Genomic DNA, 18,446 nt, shown 5'->3' with positions numbered 1-18,446 from the left:
TCCCCGACCCACCCTCCAGCCCCGCCCAGCCCGGTGGATTTCAGATGTGGGACAGTATGGGGCTGATCCCCACCCCTTCGCCAAGGAGCTTCCCCCGTTCCCCAAAGCACGGGAAGAGCAGCCGGTGCGGGTCTGGTCGGTTTCCCGGCGAGCAATTGACCAGAAGCCCCCCTCCCGCCGCCGCCGCCGCCTTCCCCCAATTGCAGAGAGGGGAGAGAAAGAAAATGCATTTTTACCTATTTGAGGTGACGCGGCTCCATCTTAAACGTTCATTGCTAGGGGGGGGGCGAGAGAGAGTCTGCAGATGTCCCCCCTCTGTTTACTAACCTCTCTCTCTCTTTCTCTCTACCTCTGTCCAAAAAAAAAAAGAAAAGCCCTGCACGACTGGGTGTCTATTTCCCTCTCTCCTCTCTCTCTCTCTCTCTCACTCTCTCTGTGTGTCTCTCCTCTTCCTTTAATCAAAACGGGGCTTGATCACATTTGGAGGAGGCGAGCCTCTCTTTTCTCTCTCTGTCTCCGGTTACCGGGCTGGTTGTCACTGGCACCAAAACCCGCCACCCCTCCCCCCATCTTGCCTTGGAAATCCCTGGTGAGAAAGCCTGCGCCCCCCCCCAAGCCACAGAAGGGCTCGCCGTCCAGGCACACCCTTTAACACTGCTTGCTTCTCCCCCACCCCCCCAAAAAAAACTTTTAGGAGAACAATCGTGAAAGCTGGTGATGCAGGTGCAAATATGGGGTGTGTGGGGCAGTGATTGGGGGGGGAGGAAAGGGAGGCGAGTGTCTTTAGGGGAGGAGTAACTTTGGGGGATCGGGTCCGCCGGACCCGAGCCTCCCCGCGGAGAGGCCTTCGGACTTGCAGATTGCGATAAAAGAAAGGAAGGAATCCGTGATTCTCTAAGAAGACGCCAAAGTAACCCACCCCCGCCAAATAGGGCATCGTAGCGTTACGTTGGCAGAAGACATAATAGAAGGGACCGTGCTCACGCCCGCTCTCTGCTGGCGGCGTTTGGTACGGCAGGGAGATCGACCCGCGCTCTTCCTTTGGGGTTCATTCATGGCTCTTGAGGATGCGGAAAGCCCTTAGGGACTGACCACGCCTTTCCATACTCGCTGGGGGTGGGAGGGGGAGTGACAGAGCGTGCCCCCCTCCCGAGCTGAAACAGCAGTTGTGAGAAGTCTCCAGTGCAAATTTTGCTTCTGGTATCACCTTAATACCACCTGGTGTCTCAGTAGCGTGCTCTGCGCCCTGTTCAGTTTTTATCTTCCAAATGCATTTGGTGCCCACATTGTGACTTTGACACACAATCTGTAGATATGGCAGATGATATACTTAGGGACTGCTACGTCTGTGTTTGAATTCAGGCTGTACAGAAGCAAACACAACCATTTGCATGGGTTTGACGCTTCGTGATCTCATTTCTCTGTATAATTCATTTGCCATCCATTTCCCTTGCATTGTACCTGAAGAAGTGTGCTTGCAGACGAAAGCTGGAATGGAAGTCCCTCAGCCAGGTATAATGATGTAGAGCAGGGGTGTCGAAAAGTTATGGGGGCCGGACCTGACATAAATGAGACCTTGTTGGGCCGGGCCATGTGCGTCATAAAATGTAACGCCAGGGTGCAGAGATATCTCTCCCTTATTATAAAAGAGTAGTGGGTGCCAACCTTCTAAAATGCACACCTTTAGTGTATGGACGCTTGAACTGTCAGTCAGAAGACGCTGGCTGGGTTGACTGGCTCCTTTGTGCAGTCCCGCCCAGCGTTTCAAGGTCTTTTGCATATGGAAGCTGATTGGACTTCACTCCATTCCACACCCCAAACCCCCCCCCCCCCGCAAGGCAGTTGGAATGTCAGTTGCATATGGAACTTTCTGTATTCTGGTGGTGTGCAGGTCATTATACTCTGTCATTATACCCTGCTGAGGTTGCCACAGCAAACTGACACTGTTTGCCCAAAGCCAGAGCACTCTCCCAGAGCCTCTTTCTAGCTCCCGTTGTATTTATCTCCACAACGGGCCTTATTTCTAGTAAACTTTATAAAGGACACAAACACAAAGATTTTTTTTTTAACTTAAAATAAAAACATGCTTAAAACATTAGCACCCTTGCAATATTTTGTTTATTTGACAGTGTCTGATAACTGACACCTCCTGCTCTGAATGATTGCATCAAAATGTCTGTGTTGTTGCAATCCTGAGCGTGCTGTTCAGGTGTGTGTCTGCAAGCTGCAAACCTACGATGACGCAGCAGCAGCAGAACTGGAAGAAGACAATATACAGAACAGTTGCTGCAAAGTGCACACAATTGTAAGAATAATATACAATGATTAAGCTATAATGCTGATGAGCTTCATGGTGTTTAATCTTTGTTCTTAACAGCAAGGCACCATCAAACAAAGGATGATGACATCAAGACGAACAGACAGGGACGAACTTCTCGAGTTACCGTTCGTTTCGATGACTCTTTATCATACAGGTCTCAATTCTGTTTCCATGTACAATAAAATAGCTGCTGAATATTCTTGAATTCAGACGCCGTCTTCCAAAGCTCTTAGCTAACAAGTATAACCTCTCAATCGGACGAACAAGACGAACTGGAAGAAGAAGCAGAAGACAGCCAGTTCCACTGCGGGCCTGGTAGAAGCCCTCCGAGGGCCTGATCCGGCCCCCGAGCCGCATGTTTGACACCCCTGGCTTACACCTTGAGTAAAACATGGTTGGTCAGCCAGGTGCCACTGGACTCTAGTGTGTTTGCGTGCACTCTGCCATCCATGCTCCTAGTGGTATGCGCCACCCAGCACCATCAGGGAACAGGCATGTAGGTGGTGCAGGCAACTGAGAGTGTAGGTGGAGGCAGGATGTACAGCTATGTGAGCTGGCAGGGGGGGAGGGGGAGCCAGTTTGGTGTAGTGGTTAAGACTGGCGGACTCTAATCTGGGAGAACCGGGTTTGATTCCCCACTCCTGCACATGCATCTACTGGTGTGGCCTTGAGTCAGTCACAAGTTCTTTCAGAGCTGTTCTCTCAAGGGCCATTCTGGAGAGAGCTCTCTCAGCCCCACCTACCTCACAGGGTGTCTGTTGTGGGGAGGGGAAGCTGAGTGTGAGCTAGCTCACAGTTTTTTAGCCTCCAGCACACACATTTTTGTCTTCACTCAGGGAGCGATGGCTCCAGAGCAAACTAATTGGTGCAGCAGCCAAATTGCTCACCCACAGCTTGGATGCCAGTCGCTCACAACGTAGAATTTTTGCTCACAAGGCTCCGCAGCTCAAAGGGAGCATTGGTCTCCCATCCAAATACTAACCAGGACCCAACAACTAACCAAAACCAGGACCCAAATACTAACCAAAACCACCCAACTAAGACCTCTGTCTGTTTGGTAGCCTTTGTTTTAGACACTGGCGTGGTGATTTAAACCAAACAGGGGAAATGCGCACTTTAAAACGAATCGTTGAATTGTTTCAATCTCTAATCCCCCCTCCCTCTGGGAAGTGGAGGAAAAGAGCAGTTTGGCGTGTTCTAATTTGAAGGCAAAATCTAATTTTAATTATGGAAGTTTATTTTTGGCTTCTTCCCACTGCCCTGTAATGGGCAATTGTGGGGTTTTTTTTCTCTCTCTCTCTTTACCGAAAGGGAAGATTATATAAAGCGAACGTCCGAAGAGAATTCCATTCCATTATTGCTGAAAGATGAAAACACTGGCACACAGCTTGGATTTGCCTTTAACGGAGCCCCAGATGTGAATTTCAACACAAGTTTCTTTGGGAAAGGCGAAAAAGGACACAAACCCAGCTTGGTAGCAGAGGAGGGGTGATTTCGTCCTGAAATGGAGGCCGGACGGAGGTCACCACTACAAAAATATTTTTATTTCCCAATCCACCCCATTTTAATCCAGGTACTGAAATGAGGCAGCATAATGTAGCGGTTAGAGTGCAGGATTAGGATGTGAGGGACCCAGGTTCAAATCCTGGCTCGGCCATGGCAGCTCACGGGGTGAGTCCCGCACTCCCAGCCTAACCTACCTCACAGGGCTGTTGTCATAAGGATACAATAGGAGAGGGGGAGGACAATCGTGTAAGCTGCTTTGGGTCACCACGGGGGAGGAAAGCAGGGCAGAAAGACCTAGATTAGGACAGTGATATTTTTGTCCACAAGAGCGTTTGGTTTCTAGAGTTTTCTGTGTGCGACCAGGAGATGCCTCGTGAGTGTAATATTTGCAGCGCCAGAACTGTTCTGCCCAAACATTCAAAGGAGCATCCACGTTCCTTTCCTCATGTTACCATCACAACAACCCTGTGAAATAGTTTAGGCTGAGACAGAACGGCTTGTTGGTCCCTCTAGCTCAGGATCATCTCTACCAACCAGCAGCCACTCTTCAAGATCTCAGGCAGAGGAGGAGGAGGAGATTGGATTTATACCCCGCCTTTCACTACCCGAAGGAGTCTCAGAGCACTTTACAACCTCCTTTCCCTTCCCCTCCCCACAACAGACACCCCGTGAGGTAGGTGGGGCTGAGAGAGCTCTTTTGAGGACTGCCCTGGAGAGAACAGCTCTGAGAGAACTGGTGACTGACCCAAGGTCACACCAGCAGCTGCATGGGGAAGAGTGGGGAATTAAACCCAGTTCTCCCAGATTAGAGTCCGCGCTCCTAACCATGACACCAAACTGGTCCTCCGCCTCCTGCCTCCCTGAAAGCTTTGACTGGGAGAGGCCGGGTCTTGAACCTGGGATGTTCTGCAGGCAAGGCTACATCTGTGACCCATCGGGACCGGAGAGCGGAAGTAGTCAGGAATCCCACACCACCACCAATCGGTGGGCTTCCCACCGCTGCCGCCACATGGCCAAGGGACTTGGCGCCTCTGAAACACTTCCCAACCCCCAACCCCACCCCCAATGCTCCCTCTAAGCTGTGCAGTCTGTGAGCGAAAATTCTACTTTGCGAGCTACTACCATTAAAGCCGTGAGCGAGCCATTTGGCTACCACATAAATTAGTTTGCTCTGGAGCTACGACAAAAATCTGTGCGCTGGAGGCCAAAAAACGGTGAGCTAGCTCACACTAACTCAGTTTAGAGGGAACACTGCCCATCACATGGGAATCCACGTTGAACCTGAGGGGACTTCCACAAAGTTCGAGAGGCAGCTTTTCAGGCAGAAAGGTTTTTTTTAAAAAAAATCCCACCATCTACACCCAACCTCAAGTGAGCACTTGAAGCAGCTCTTAGGCCTTTGCCGTCATGACATAATAAACCTGCTATGTACGGCCCATTTGGCAAGACTAGGAAGCATTGTTTGGCATTACCAGCGAACAACTCTTAATGTTGGTGGAGAAGTTGAAGAAACTTAGGGAAGCCCTGCAGGGTTTTCAAGACAAGACACAGAGAGGTGGTTTGCCATTGCCTGCCTCTGTATAGCGACCCTGGACTTCCTTGGTCATCTCCCTTCCAAGCCCTACAATTCAACTCGGCTTCCAGGATCTGATGACAATATTACATAAGAATATAAGAGGAGCCCTGATGGATCAGACCAGGGGTCCATCTAGTCCAGCATCCTGTCTCACCCAGGGGCCAGCCAGTTCCTCTGGAGGACCAAGAACAAGGCAGAGAGGCCGAGGCCTTCATAAGAACGCAAGAATAGCTGGGTCAGACCAGGGGTCCATCTAGTCCAGCATCCTGTCTCACCCAGGGGCCAGCCAGTTCCTCTGGAGGACCAAGAACAAGGCAGAGAGGCCGAGGCCTTCATAAGAACGCAAGAATAGCTGGGTCAGACCAGGGGTCCATCTAGTCCAGCATCCTGTCTCACCCAGGGGCCAGCCAGTTCCTCTGGAGGACCAAGAACAAGGCAGAGAGGCCGAGGCCTTCATAAGAACGCAAGAATAGCTGGGTCAGACCAGGGGTCCATCTAGTCCAGCATCCTGTCTCACCCAGGGGCCAGCCAGTTCCTCTGGAGGACCAAGAACAAGGCAGAGAGGCCGAGGCCTTCATAAGAACGCAAGAATAGCTGGGTCAGACCAGGGGTCCATCTAGTCCAGCATCCTGTCTCACCCAGGGGCCAGCCAGTTCCTCTGGAGGACCAAGAACAAGGCAGAGAGGCCGAGGCCTTCATAAGAACGCAAGAATAGCTGGGTCAGACCAGGGGTCCATCTAGTCCAGCATCCTGTCTCACCCAGTGGCCAGCCAGTTCCTCTGGAGGGCCAACAACAGGGCATGGAGGCTGAGGCCTTTCCCTGATTACTATATAAGAAGAGCTTTGCTGGATCAGACCAGTGAGGGTCCATCTAGTCCAGTATCCTGTCTCACACAGTGGCCAACCAGTTCCTCTGGAGGGCCAACAACAGGGCATGGAGGCCAAGGCCTTCCCCTGATGTGGCCTCCTGGCTCTGGGATTCAGAGGCTTAGTGCCTCTGAACACGGAGGTTCCCCTCAGTCACCATGTCTAGTAGCCATTGCTAGGCTTATCCTCCATGAATCTATCTCATCCACCTTTAAAGCTGTTCATTCCTGTGGCCGGTGCTCCATCCTCTGGCAGCGAATGCCACATTTCAGTCACTCTCTGCGTAAAGTAGTATTTCCTTTTTGTCCGTCCAGAACCTAGTGCCCATCAGCTTCATTGGACTGAAGCCCGGGCCATCCAGATCAGGGGGCCCAACCCTCCCCCAAAGAACTATTTGCAACATGAACGGCTGAGCCTCAACACGGTTTTGCCTGAAGGTTCACGGTTTCATTCTCCCTCTCGGGGTCTATGATGCGTTCTCCCGTTCCGACTCTCAAGCTCCACCTCGGTGGCCAGGCAAACTCCCGTGACCCACTAGGTGCCTTCCTGTAACCCTCATCCATGTCATTAGGCTCCACCCATCAGTTCCTGGACTCCACCTCCCTTTTGAGCTTTAGACGCTGGGCTGACCCTCCGTCTTGCTGCTGCTGCTGTAGCCAAAAATATATAGCATCTTTGCAACACCACGTCACCCGTTGCTATGGGGACGGACCATGATTTTATAGGTGCTGCAGCTCTGATATGATTTTGGGTCATTTTTACCACATCGTTCGACAACTAATGGCTCACTTACAACCTTCTCTTCTCCCCACCTGCAAAAAATAATAAAAGGATCCCAGTTCACGCTTTGGAGATATTTGTGCATCTGCCCTGGCCCACACCCTTAGCAGCAGCACAGCGTGTCAAAGTTTAGCAGGGGCAGCTTTTCCTGGAATGGAGGCGATTTGTTGAAAAACCTCACTACACTTCAATGTGCAAAAGGCTGCCAGAGCAAGGCCGGCAGAACGCAGCCGCTTCCAAACGGCCGCCCGACAAGATGGCTGCCGTCTCGTCAAGGAACCAGTCTTTTAAAGACTTTTACAAAGTCACCGTAACTTCATCCCCATGGTAACTGGCTACGAAGACCCAGGAAGAGAAATATGAGATTCTTCAAGCGTACATGAGAAGGATCAAGGGAAACCGGCTCGAAAGCAAGGAGTATTGAGGTGTGCCGTTCTTTATACAAAAATACTGCTTACACCTCGGGCCGCTTTGAGCGCAGGGTGTTTTGGTGGTCAGTTCACAAAGCCACATTTTTCTGCATAGTGGGCCCTGGTCTGGATAGCACAGGCTAGCTCAATTTTGTCACATCTTGGAAGCTAAGCAGGGTCGGCCTTGGCTAGTATTTGGAAGGGCAACCTCCAATATCAGGGTCATGACGCACAGGCAGACAACAGCAAACCAACTCTGAAATGTCTCCTGCCTTAAAAACAAGTCTTGCTCGCCACCTAGCGGTCCATAATGCTAAAAGAGCTAGAACTTCAGCCTGCCAGACAATCTTAGGATCGCCTGGCTGTTCTACACACAATGCAATACAATTATGATGATGATGATTCTGCATACCGGGGGTGGGGGGGGGGTGTTGCAAAATGTGTAGAAAACCTGACCTTGTCTGGGGAGGGGAAGCTCACTTTGCCAATGTCATGTTCTCCACTTTACTAGCAGATGTAGTATTCTGGCTTGGATCACATACGGCATGAACTGAGAGGTATTCCTAGAAGCGAGCTCTCCGATTTCCCCAGTCTCCCATGCCCCCTGCAATAGCACCCCCAACAGACAAAGGGCCTCTAGAAGAGGGGGGGCAAATAGGGGTCAGCAGGGGGAACAGAGATTTGGGAGAAGCTGCCCTTCCCTTTCCACTGACGGACCTCTCTTCTACCAGTGGACAAGACGGGGCTGAACTAGACAGGGTGGTGGCCTCGGGGAAGCTGCCACTTTTGTGCTGTGTGGTTTTTTTGCTGTCAAGTCACAACCCACTTATGGCGACCCTGTAAAGATTTCAAGGCAAGAGACATTCAGAGGCGGTTTGCCCTTGCTTGCCTCTGCGTAGCAACCCTGGACTTCCTTGGTGGCCTCCCATCCTAATACTAACCCTACTTAGCTTCCCGGATCTGATAAGAGATCAGGCTAGCCTGGGCGATCCAGGTCAAGGCAAGAGACATTCAGAGGTGGTTTGCCCTTGCCTGCCTCTGCGTAGCAACCCTGGACGTCCTTGGTGGGCTCCCATCCTAATACTAACCCTACTTAGCTTCCGGGATCTGATACGAGTTCAGGCTAGCCCAGGACACCCAGGCCCAAGCAAGAGACATTCAGAGGTGGTTTGCCCTTGCCTGCCTCTGTGTTGCGACCCTGGTATTCTCTGGCATTCCTTGGTGGCTTCCCGTCCAAATACTAACCAAGGCTGACCCTGCTTAGCTTCTAAGCTCTGATGAGATCAGGCTAGCCTGGGCTATCCAGGTGAGGGCCTGCCACCATTTTAGGGTGATTTTAAAATGCAGTACTCTCCTACCCCTACAGACCTTTTCAAGTCCTGAAACAGCCGTAGGAGGGAGGGGTGCAGACATTTTGACAACTGGGATCAGGCCCATATAGGGTTGCCAGGTCTGGACTGGAAAACACCTGGAGACTTTGGGGGTGGAGCCGGGAGAGGGCGGGGTTAGGGGAGGGGCCTCAGCATGGTGTACCATGCCACAGAGTCCACCCTTCAAAGCAGCCATTTCCTCCAGGGGAGCGGATCTCTGTCAGCTGGAGATCAGTTGTAAAAGTGGGAGATCTCCAGGCCCCACCGGGAGGCTGGCAGCCCTAGGCCCACATAACATTTCTGAATCCCCTTAAAATGTCGGCAGTGCCCCATGGTGGCCATGAGGACACCATTATGTCTCGTTCAGTCCATAGTCGGGATCCCGACCAGCAGAGGGAAATATTTATAACGTCACCGATCCAGTCCAATAGGGGCTGATTTCGCAACCCATAAGCCCTGCACAAAATCTACTTGGAAACCACCACCACCACCCCTAGAAAAACAACAGGGTGGAACTGGAGCTGTTTGGATTTATTGGAGACTTCCAATTAATTCTTAATTATATACATGTATTCATCCCAGTCATACTTTATACATCCCAGACATTCAGTCCATTCCATTAAAATAAAAAAGGTATCCCCCCCCCCCGCCCGCTCCACAAAATAAACCTCCAAGACAACAAAAATAAAACCTTTCTTTAGCTGGAAAATACAAGCAATACCATTCTGGAAATATTACCTTTAGAATAAAAACCCTACTGATAACTTAAAGTAGGATATTGAAGGAGGGGAGAGGAGAGAAGACCGGGGGCGGGTGGGGGTTAAAAAAATCTTGATTTTTTTTACTCTCTCTTAAATAAAGCAGCATTTATGTTTATAATAATGTCTTTTTGTTTTCATCCACACAGTTCATTCTTGTGTTTCAACGTCGAAACACCCCCCAAAAAACCCACGGAGGAAGGGGGGGGATTTAAACAGCAACAATGAAAAAAAAAGAGAGGAAGTTGTAAAGTCACTCTCCAAGGAGTCGAATGAAAGTCCAGTCGATTCAGAATGTAACCACGTGCTTCTTTTGTCTGCAAGTGTAAGGCCTAGAGAAGGAGATGGGCGTGCTTTCAATAGAAGCAAACCGTGTGCAGAAAAGTCCGACCGCTTTTCTCTTCAAATTCCTGTAGCAATTCGTCTATTTCGTTTTCCATGTCTTCCGTGTGCTGTATCTGGAAGCAAAGCGAAAGGGGAAAGGCCGATTTATTGCACTGAATATATTTCTACCTGCATAGCCTAGGCTAGCCCAGATCTCAGAAGCTAAGCAGGGTCAGTGCCAGCTGGTATTTGGATGGGAGATCTCTAAGGAATACCAGGGTTGTGATGTGGAGGCAGGCACCTCTGAAATTTTATTTAGTTATTTATTTACTTTCAATTTATATCCCACCTTGCCGGTGTAAACTGGCTCAAGGTGGCTTATGCAAGTTAAAATGCAGTAAAACCAATACATACAATAAAATTACAATAAGAACAATTACATAAAATGCTAATATAAACAGATGGCGGGAATTTCTGTACATGGTCCGATGGGGAGAGGCCATATCCGGTGTTGTTACGTAGGGCTGTAGTGTATTCAATGTACAAAGGTTGTCAGTGGTGGCTCCTAATCAAAGGCCTGGTGGCTCTGTTTTACAGGCCCTGTGGAACTGTAAAAGGTCCTGCAGGGCCCTGATGTTCTCCGGGAGCTCATCCGACCAGTGTGGAGCTGCCACTGAAAAGGCCCTGGCCCTCGTAATGGCCAACCTGGCATCTCTCGGGCCAGGGAGAGTCAGGCGATTTTGTGACCCTGACCTCAGCGCTCTCTGGGGCACATACGGGGAAAGGCGGTCCCTCAGGTAGGCAGGCCCCCAACCAAACAATTCTTGCCTTGAAAACCCCACCAGGGGCTGCCATAAGTCAGCTGTGAATTGACTTCCCACCACCACCACCACATTTTGAAACCGTTTTAACAACCCAACAGCAACAACAGACACTTGTGATTTTTGTCACCTCTGTGGACAAATGGAGCGAGAGTTCCTTTTGGGTGAGATCCCCTACTGGATGACTTTTTAAAAACTTTGCAGTGAATCCCCATCCGTAAACACAAAAGAACACATCCTATGGTGCATTCTGGCTTGTTCCATATTGTAAACTCACACTTACGGGGACTAGAAACTTGCTCTGGTTGAGTCACAACAACCAGAATGTGAAATTCTCCCAGAAAACTGTGGAACAAAGAACGCGACTGGGCAGCAGGCTGTACCAGCGACACTTAAAAATGAGTCTGACAGAAAAGCCTGTAGTTTTTCTAGCCGGTTCATTCAGATGTGAGCAGAGCGGCCTCATTTCTGGCAGGAGCAGAGCCCTCCGGAGAGGAAAGTTCTATTCCCAGGTCTGCCCCGGGCTTTTTGACCCACTTACAAACACAGCTGGTCCCGTTTCTTTTTTGTAGCAGAAGATGGCACCTTGACCGCATCATTAACTTACTCCCTTCATGCGTATGCAAGCAGGTTGGACCAATGCTCCCTCTAAGCAAAATTCTCCTTTGTGAGCTACTGGCATTAAAGTTGTGGGAGAGTGATTTGGCTACTGCATAAATTAGTTTACTCTGGAGCCATCCTTCCTGAGCTAAGGCAAAAATCGGAGAGCTGGAGGCTAAGAAACTATGAGCTAGCTCACACGAACTCATAAGAACATAAGAGAACACAAGAGAAGCCAATGTTGGATCAGGCCAGTGGCCCATCCAGTCCAACACTCCGTCACACAGTGGCCAAAAATACCAGGTGTCATCAGGAGGTCCATCAGTGGGGCCAGGACACTAGAAGCCCTCTCCCACTGTTGCCCCCCCAAGAACCAAGAATACAGTGCATCCCTTGCCCCAGACCGAGAGTCCCTATCTATACCTTGTGGCTAATAGCCACTGATGGACCTCTGCTCCATATGTTTATCTAATTCCTTCTTGAAGCCGTCCATGCTTAGAGGGAACACTGGTTTGGACATGTACAGCCAAAGCGACTGTGAGCTTTGCACACACATACTGTGACACGTTCAAGGAGAGCATCGTAAGGTTGGGAAAGCACACGCCGAAGGTGTAATACACCTGCCCTAGAACGATCCAAGATGCAGCGGCACCAACATTCTCCACCCCCCCCCGCCCCCATCCCCTGTTCTCTCCCCACCCCCAAACCGCTGAGAGCGCTTGCACACCAAGGGTAGAAAGTGCCGTCACGTTGCAGCCGACTTATGGCGACCCCGTAGGGTTTCCAAGGCAAGAGATGTTCAGAGGTGGTTTGCCACTGCCTGCCTCTGCATAATGACCCTGGGCTTCCCTGGGGGGTCTCCCGTCCAAGGACTAATTTGCGCCAACCCTGTTCAGCTTCCGGAATCTGACGAGATCGGGCTAGCCAGGTAAGGGCCTGGAAGAGACAGAGGGCGCTACGGAGCTTCAGGCTACCACATGATCACTGAAGGAGACAGTGGGGCGGGGCGGAGATGAATCTGATACCCCGAAGTCAAAGGTACCAAAACAAGACCATCGGCCTTCGTGGCCCAGCTGTAAACGTCTCAGGGGCACCTGGCTGGGTGCTTTGGGGAACTGGATGCCAGACTACAATGCGCTTTGGACTGACCCAGCACACCATGTGGTGGGAAAGCTCGCAGGTGCATGCAACATGGGAGTGCGATCTGACTTTCCTAATGAGAGACTTTCCTAATGAGAGTTCTCCCACCCTTCGATGCTTTGCTTGCTTGCAGGCTCCTTTGGGCCACCGTAACAGCGGCTGTAAAAAGTTTCTGCTCTGATTTTGCAGGTCGGCCACACCCTCTGTGTTCAAAGGCGGCATGTCCCTAAATGGCATGCCGATGAAAGGCAGGGGAAAGCCGTCACCTCTGTGCCCTGCTCCACGGCAACAGACGCCTGACCAGACGATCCCTTGATTTGATCCCAACAAGGGCTCTGTGACGCTGATGGGCAGTAGGTTCAGGACGGACAAAAGGAAATACTACTTTTACACAGAGACTGATTCAAATGTGGAATCTGCTGCCAGAGGATGGAGCGACGGGCCACAAGGGGAATTAGATTCATGGAGGATAAGTCTGTCAGTGGCTACTGGCCATGGTGACTGAGGGGAACCTCCACATTCAGAGGCACTAAGCCCCTCTGAATCCCAGAGCCAGGAGGCGACATCGGGGGAAGGCCTTGGCTTCTGCGCCCTGTTTCGTTGGCCCGCCAGAGGAGCCGGCTGGCCACTGTGTAGGACCGAATGCTGAACGGGATGGGCCACCGGTCTGATCCGGCGGAGCTCTGCTTATGTGCGCCTTGCCCCAAGAACACACCCCAAGGAGTAACTTTTCATACTTACACATTGACATAGCTCGCAGATAAGAAAAGCTCCCAACGTCGCCTCCTCGTGATTATCCTGAATGTCCACATTTATCACATGTACGGGCTGACACGTCTCCTGTTCTCTGGAATTTAAATCTAAAGCAGACACAGAGGAACAAAAAGAAAAAAGGGGGGGAAAAGCCATGAAGGTGACGTGAGAAGAATGAGCTCTTTCTTTACAAGAAAAACCCTCCGCAGCCAAGGTCAGGGCCAAGTGCCCTGAGCCTGAGTTTTTTAAAAACAACTACGCAGCCAGAAAAGGCTGGATTTGACAACCCGTATAAATTGGGTATTGCCAGCCTGGGGTGAGGCTCGGCGGGACACCAAAGCCCAGCATCTGGCTGCGAGAAACCCTGTCCAGCAATCCACCTGGCTTCCAAGAATCGCCCCTTTTGGTTTTTTAAAAATGAAAGCCCGGGTTCTTCGGTTTGTGCACCTGCGGAATCTCGGCACGCTTACGCTACCCAGACTGCAGGCCCGCCAAGCCTCGCTTCCTCCCCGGGTCAAGGTGGTGGAATTAAGACACCCATGCTGGAGCGTGGCTGCTGAGCTACTCGTGAGGAACAGCAGTTGATGGGCATTCTGCCTGCACCTTGCTCAGTTTCACAGCGGCTTCGTGTTCAACACTGAGCTCTATTCGGGGTGTTGGTTTCAATGCCCCGTAATGCTCCCTTCTAGGCTGTGGAGTCTCGTGAGCAAGTGAGCTGCTGACATTAAAGTCATGAGTGGGCGATCTGACTACTGCATAAATTAGTTTGCTGTGGAGCCCTCCTTCCTGAGTTAAGACAGAAATGTGTGAGCTGGAGGCTAAAAAACTGCTAGCTCACACAGCTTAGAGGGAATACTGCATGACAGGTCAACCTTTCCCCACGTTTCTTTCCCGGTGACGGATCATGAGACAAAGCCCGGCTTCTTTACTGTCCAAAGCAGGCCTTGTGACAACAGAACTGAGTCTCTTTCTGTTGAGAGAGCCTCCCTGTTGAACTCCCTGTCCAAGAAATCCTGCCTAGGCTCTCCGTGAGAGAATACTGTTCCACAAGTAAGGTGCGAGTGCTTAACCAGATTGAGGGACGGTGCTTATGGCCAACAAAGCAAAACGGATGCCACGCGGCCGCAGCGGCAGCTTCTCTAATGCTAACGGTCCTAGTTTCTTGCATCCCGTCTATGGGAACCAGGCCAAAATGAAGTGAGTGAGGCGGGCCGGCTTAAAAAATCTCATTATCTGCTCCTAGCAGGAACCGTCAGCGGGGTTTCACGAGCTCTCCTGTGCCACTTACGCCAAGAACCGCATAATGGTGGGGGGGAGGAGGGGGGAAAGAAAGGTGGAGATTAGCGTGGATGGACTGTCCTTCCTGTCCGCTATAAAAATGAGCACCGCTCGAATCAGGATGCTTCCCCGGGAGCAGACGCTGCCGAATTGAGTGGAAATTTCATTCATCTCTCGGCAAGGCGGCTCATTATAGCCGCCGGAGAAAGTTCCGAGCCAGTTCCCTTTAATGCACTCCGGGCTCTGCAGCAGTCGGGTGGACAGCCCCCCCCCCAAGCAAAGGCACGGCACTCAGCCTAGCCGGCGAGGGACCCCCCCCCCCCAATCTCTGGTCGTTTTTTATTTATAAGATGCCAGATTCGCTCGGCTGCCTTCTAATTTGAGAAGATTCATCGCGGCGGGAGACGGTGCGCGGCCGGGCGCCGGAGAGAGAGTGGTGCCCCTGCCAAGAGACTGTGTAACTTCACTTCAGTTGCGTGGTTGGTTTTTTAAAAGGGGTGGGGAGAAAAGAGTGGTCTTCTCGGTTTATTCTAAGTCATTCCCTATGCAGCTGTTCACAGGACTTGGCTTCTGCAAATGGCAAGGCAGAGCGCTTTCACACACCCCGGAAGATCTACTGGGTCATGTTCCATTTTTTCTGCTCCATGCGCTCCTGTACGCCCCTATGCAGGAACTGGTGTGAAGTGGTGGTTCGGACATGAGAGATTCTTGGGGTGCTTGGGGGGGGCCACAGTGGGAGGGCTTCCAGTGTCCTGGCCCCACTGCTGGACCTCCTGATGGCACCTGGCATTATTGGCCACTGTGTGACGGAGCGTTGGACTAGATGGGCCATTGGCCTGATCCAACATTGGCTTCTCTTATGTTCTTAAGGGGGGGGGGGAACTGCTCATATCCCGTTCTGCTGTGAAGCTTGCCGGGCCGATCGTCCACCCTTAGCGTTACCTGCCTCACGGGGTTGCTGAATGGTATAGCCCTAACTGCACACCACCCTGAACTCACTGAAGATAGTGTGTGGGGGAGGAAGGGGGTGAAAAGTATGAAGGTATACTGTACTCGCTCTGATGGCCATGTGTTCTGTGTTTACAAGAGATGGGGCTGTGAGGATCGCCTACCTGTGTCAACCTTGGCAGGAGGACGTGTACCAACAGGGCCTCCTCTGTGTGGGCACCCTGACAGTGGAATATCCTCCAAAGGCATTCCTTAAATCCATGAGTCTGCCTTACACAGAATGAGACCGTTGTTCCCTCCTGCCTCGGTGATATCTATTCCGGCTGGTAGTAGCTCTTATTCCCAAGCAACTGCGCTTAAGGAAAGGTGCAGGGAGATTTTTGGTTTTGGCTAGGAAGCCCACCCCCCTTCCCAGAATGCCGTCCACATACTGCAGTCTCTCGCTTCAGCCCTCCCCTGAAATTCGGCACCGGTTCACCGAAATCCCGCGATCCAAATTCTGCAGTCAATATCAACCATGCAATTCCGGCAGATGCACAAATCCTTCTCAGCCGGTGATTTTAAAAGGTGTCGTATCATTTGTTCTCCCAGCCCTGGGGAGGATCCACAGCCTGACCCACCCCACCGGACAGCTCACTGGACAACTCATCCGGCTGCTGAGGTTTCAGAACCATTTCCCTCAGGCTTTCAAGGATGTTCTGGCCACCGTAAGGGCTGGTCTCATGCTTTTAAAAAATTCGAGTCAGATGTTCGCACGGCGAGCATGCTGAGTTCTGGGGCTCGCGTAGGACGGCCCCATTCATAGCTCGGCCCCGGCTTGAGTTCAGCCAGGCTCCGGGTGGACCGGAGGGCAAGCCCTTACCTTCTACTACTTGATCATAGACTCTTTCTTCACACGTCAAGATGAGATCAAAGACGTCTTTGCAGCTCTGGAACCTTTCCGGCCGTGGTTTGATCCGCTTGTTTCTGTCCAGCATGTGCAAGATCCCGTTCTGTGTATAGCTGGGGGGGCCAAGAGTTAAGGAACTCCACCAAAGGCAAAGAGACTTTTGTTTAAACAAACCAACCGTGCTTTGGGCAAGGACTGTGACTGTCGGCACCATGGGCATTTCAAACTATAGGCTATTTTTAAAGGGGGGGACTATAGCGCGGCCCTGGCACCCTCCCACTGAAGAACCAGTAGAGCCGTTTTGAGATCCCCCCCCAAGAACACCCCAAAATTCTCCCAGCCAGACCCAAGAGCCAATTCAGATATTCGAGATATACCCTTACAACTGTCTTGGGATAGAAACCAGAGGGTGAAGACAGGTCAAAGCTCCCAAAACCTTTGCATTTAAAAGCAGCCGTGGGGATGCGGGCAGGGAAAAAGTAAAGCTTTGGATTGGGGCTTCAGAAGTCCAAAGAGGCAGCCGTGGGGATGCAGGCGGGAAAAAAGTAAAGCTTTGGATTGGGGCTTCAGTGTTAAGGAGGGTGAAGAGGGGAGGGAAACCCCATTTCCCAGATACAATTCCCCACCCATGAGTGGCCTGTAGCCCCAGAATGGAGGAAGAAAAATAGACAACCAACGTTTCCCCCCCACCCCCAGCAGAGGTAACAGCGGAGAAGGATGGTGGCTCTCTGTTTGGGAAAGGGTGCTGGAAGAGCAGGGGGTTAAATTGCCCCACAAGGCTCCCCCTAAACTGTGGCGTCTTGTGAGCAAAAATTCTACTTTGTGAGTGAGTGATTGGGCTAGTGCACACATAAGTTTGCTCTGGAGCCCTCCTTCCTGAGCAAAGACAAAAATGTGTGAGCCGGAGGCTAAAAAACTGTGAGCTGGCTCACACTAACTCAGCTTAGAGGGAACAATGCGACCGTAGCTCCAACCCAACACACACACACACACAATTGCACTGAGATCCTTGGATCTAAGAATGCCGGGGATACGCCCTTTCTGTCCAGCATCCTGCAGTCAAACAGGCCTAAATATCTGAATTTGCTCACATGCTCCCGGTGTTACCCTCGTGCCTCTCCCTTTCTTTTCTTTATCATATGAAGCTGACTTACTCAGAGACTGACCATTGGTCCATCTATCTCAGTGTTCTCTACTCTGACCGCTCTCCTGGGGTTATGGTCAGAAAATGGGTGTTTCTCAGAGCCTACTCTTAGAGATCTCATAATCTAGGTGTGCAAGGGATCGAAGCAATCATTTTCAGCAGGCCAGACATGTACTATGCCGCTTGCTGTCCTATGTTATCTTCTCCCCTGCTTCCCTCCAAAAACCTACTTTACACTATATGTTCTTCATCTTTTCATCTGTAAAATCCTGCCATACTTCGATGCACCGTTCGGAACATTAAGACACGGGGCCGGTTGTTAAAGGGACGCAGCACAAATCACAGTGCTACGGCAACGACTCGTATTAGGTATGTGGATGTTATTACAGTGTTGGCACGCTGACAAAACTCCTGCGCATGGTGACACAGGGAGTAAATCCCACTGGATTCAGTTCAGTCAGCATGCCCCACAGACCAGACTGCAAAGAAGCCTGGCTGTTTGCATTCAACATTCGATTACACCTTAGTGGGACAAAGAAACAGAATCAAAGACGGTATTATGCAAAGAAACTTGATGTTCGACAGGTTTTTTTTGGGGGGGGGGCCACTGTGGATCAACAGAAACATCTTTAATTTCTTCTAAAGGGAGAAGTCCTAAACAAAGGTGCTAAGGGATACAGGTGTGATGAACCCAAAGCTATCCTCTAACTACTCCCCCCTCCCCCATCAAGGGCCTAGAGACACCAAGGGGTCTGTCCGATGCATACCCATCTCCCGATACACACTTGCTGCAGCGCAGGTGGATTATTTCACTTACAGGTTTGCAATGAGGTTCAAAACCTGATTTAGTGGCCGACTCTGGTTAGCATGAAGATCAGTGCCAGAATCAGGGCTATTTTGGGGCAGGAACGCACAGGAACAGAGTTCCGGCTGGCTCCTGAGTTGGCCACGCCCAGCAGGAA

At 51.1% G+C, this 18,446-nt stretch overlaps 1 protein-coding gene across 1 annotated transcript in view; it reads right to left on the bottom strand.

Moving 5' to 3' along the window:
• Positions 1–9,438: 9,438 nt before the first annotated feature.
• Positions 9,439–18,446, bottom strand: part of SSU72 (SSU72 homolog, RNA polymerase II CTD phosphatase) — a 62,065-nt gene continuing 53,057 nt past the window's right edge. The window contains exons 3-5 of the mRNA XM_015406189.1: positions 16,314–16,453; positions 13,214–13,332; positions 9,439–10,045 (exon numbers count right to left, since the gene is read on the bottom strand). Coding sequence (XP_015261675.1) covers positions 9,944–10,045; positions 13,214–13,332; positions 16,314–16,453 — 361 coding nt within the window. The 3' untranslated portion in view covers positions 9,439–9,943. The remainder of the gene's footprint in view (positions 10,046–13,213; positions 13,333–16,313; positions 16,454–18,446) is intronic.

This window comes from Gekko japonicus, unplaced genomic scaffold (assembly GCF_001447785.1).
Source record: "Gekko japonicus isolate JY-2015 unplaced genomic scaffold, Gekko_japonicus_V1.1 scaffold1133, whole genome shotgun sequence".
NCBI lineage: Eukaryota > Metazoa > Chordata > Lepidosauria > Squamata > Gekkonidae > Gekko > Gekko japonicus.
Note: the sequence above shows the minus strand (reverse complement) of the source record. Positions and strands in the feature narration are given on the sequence as shown.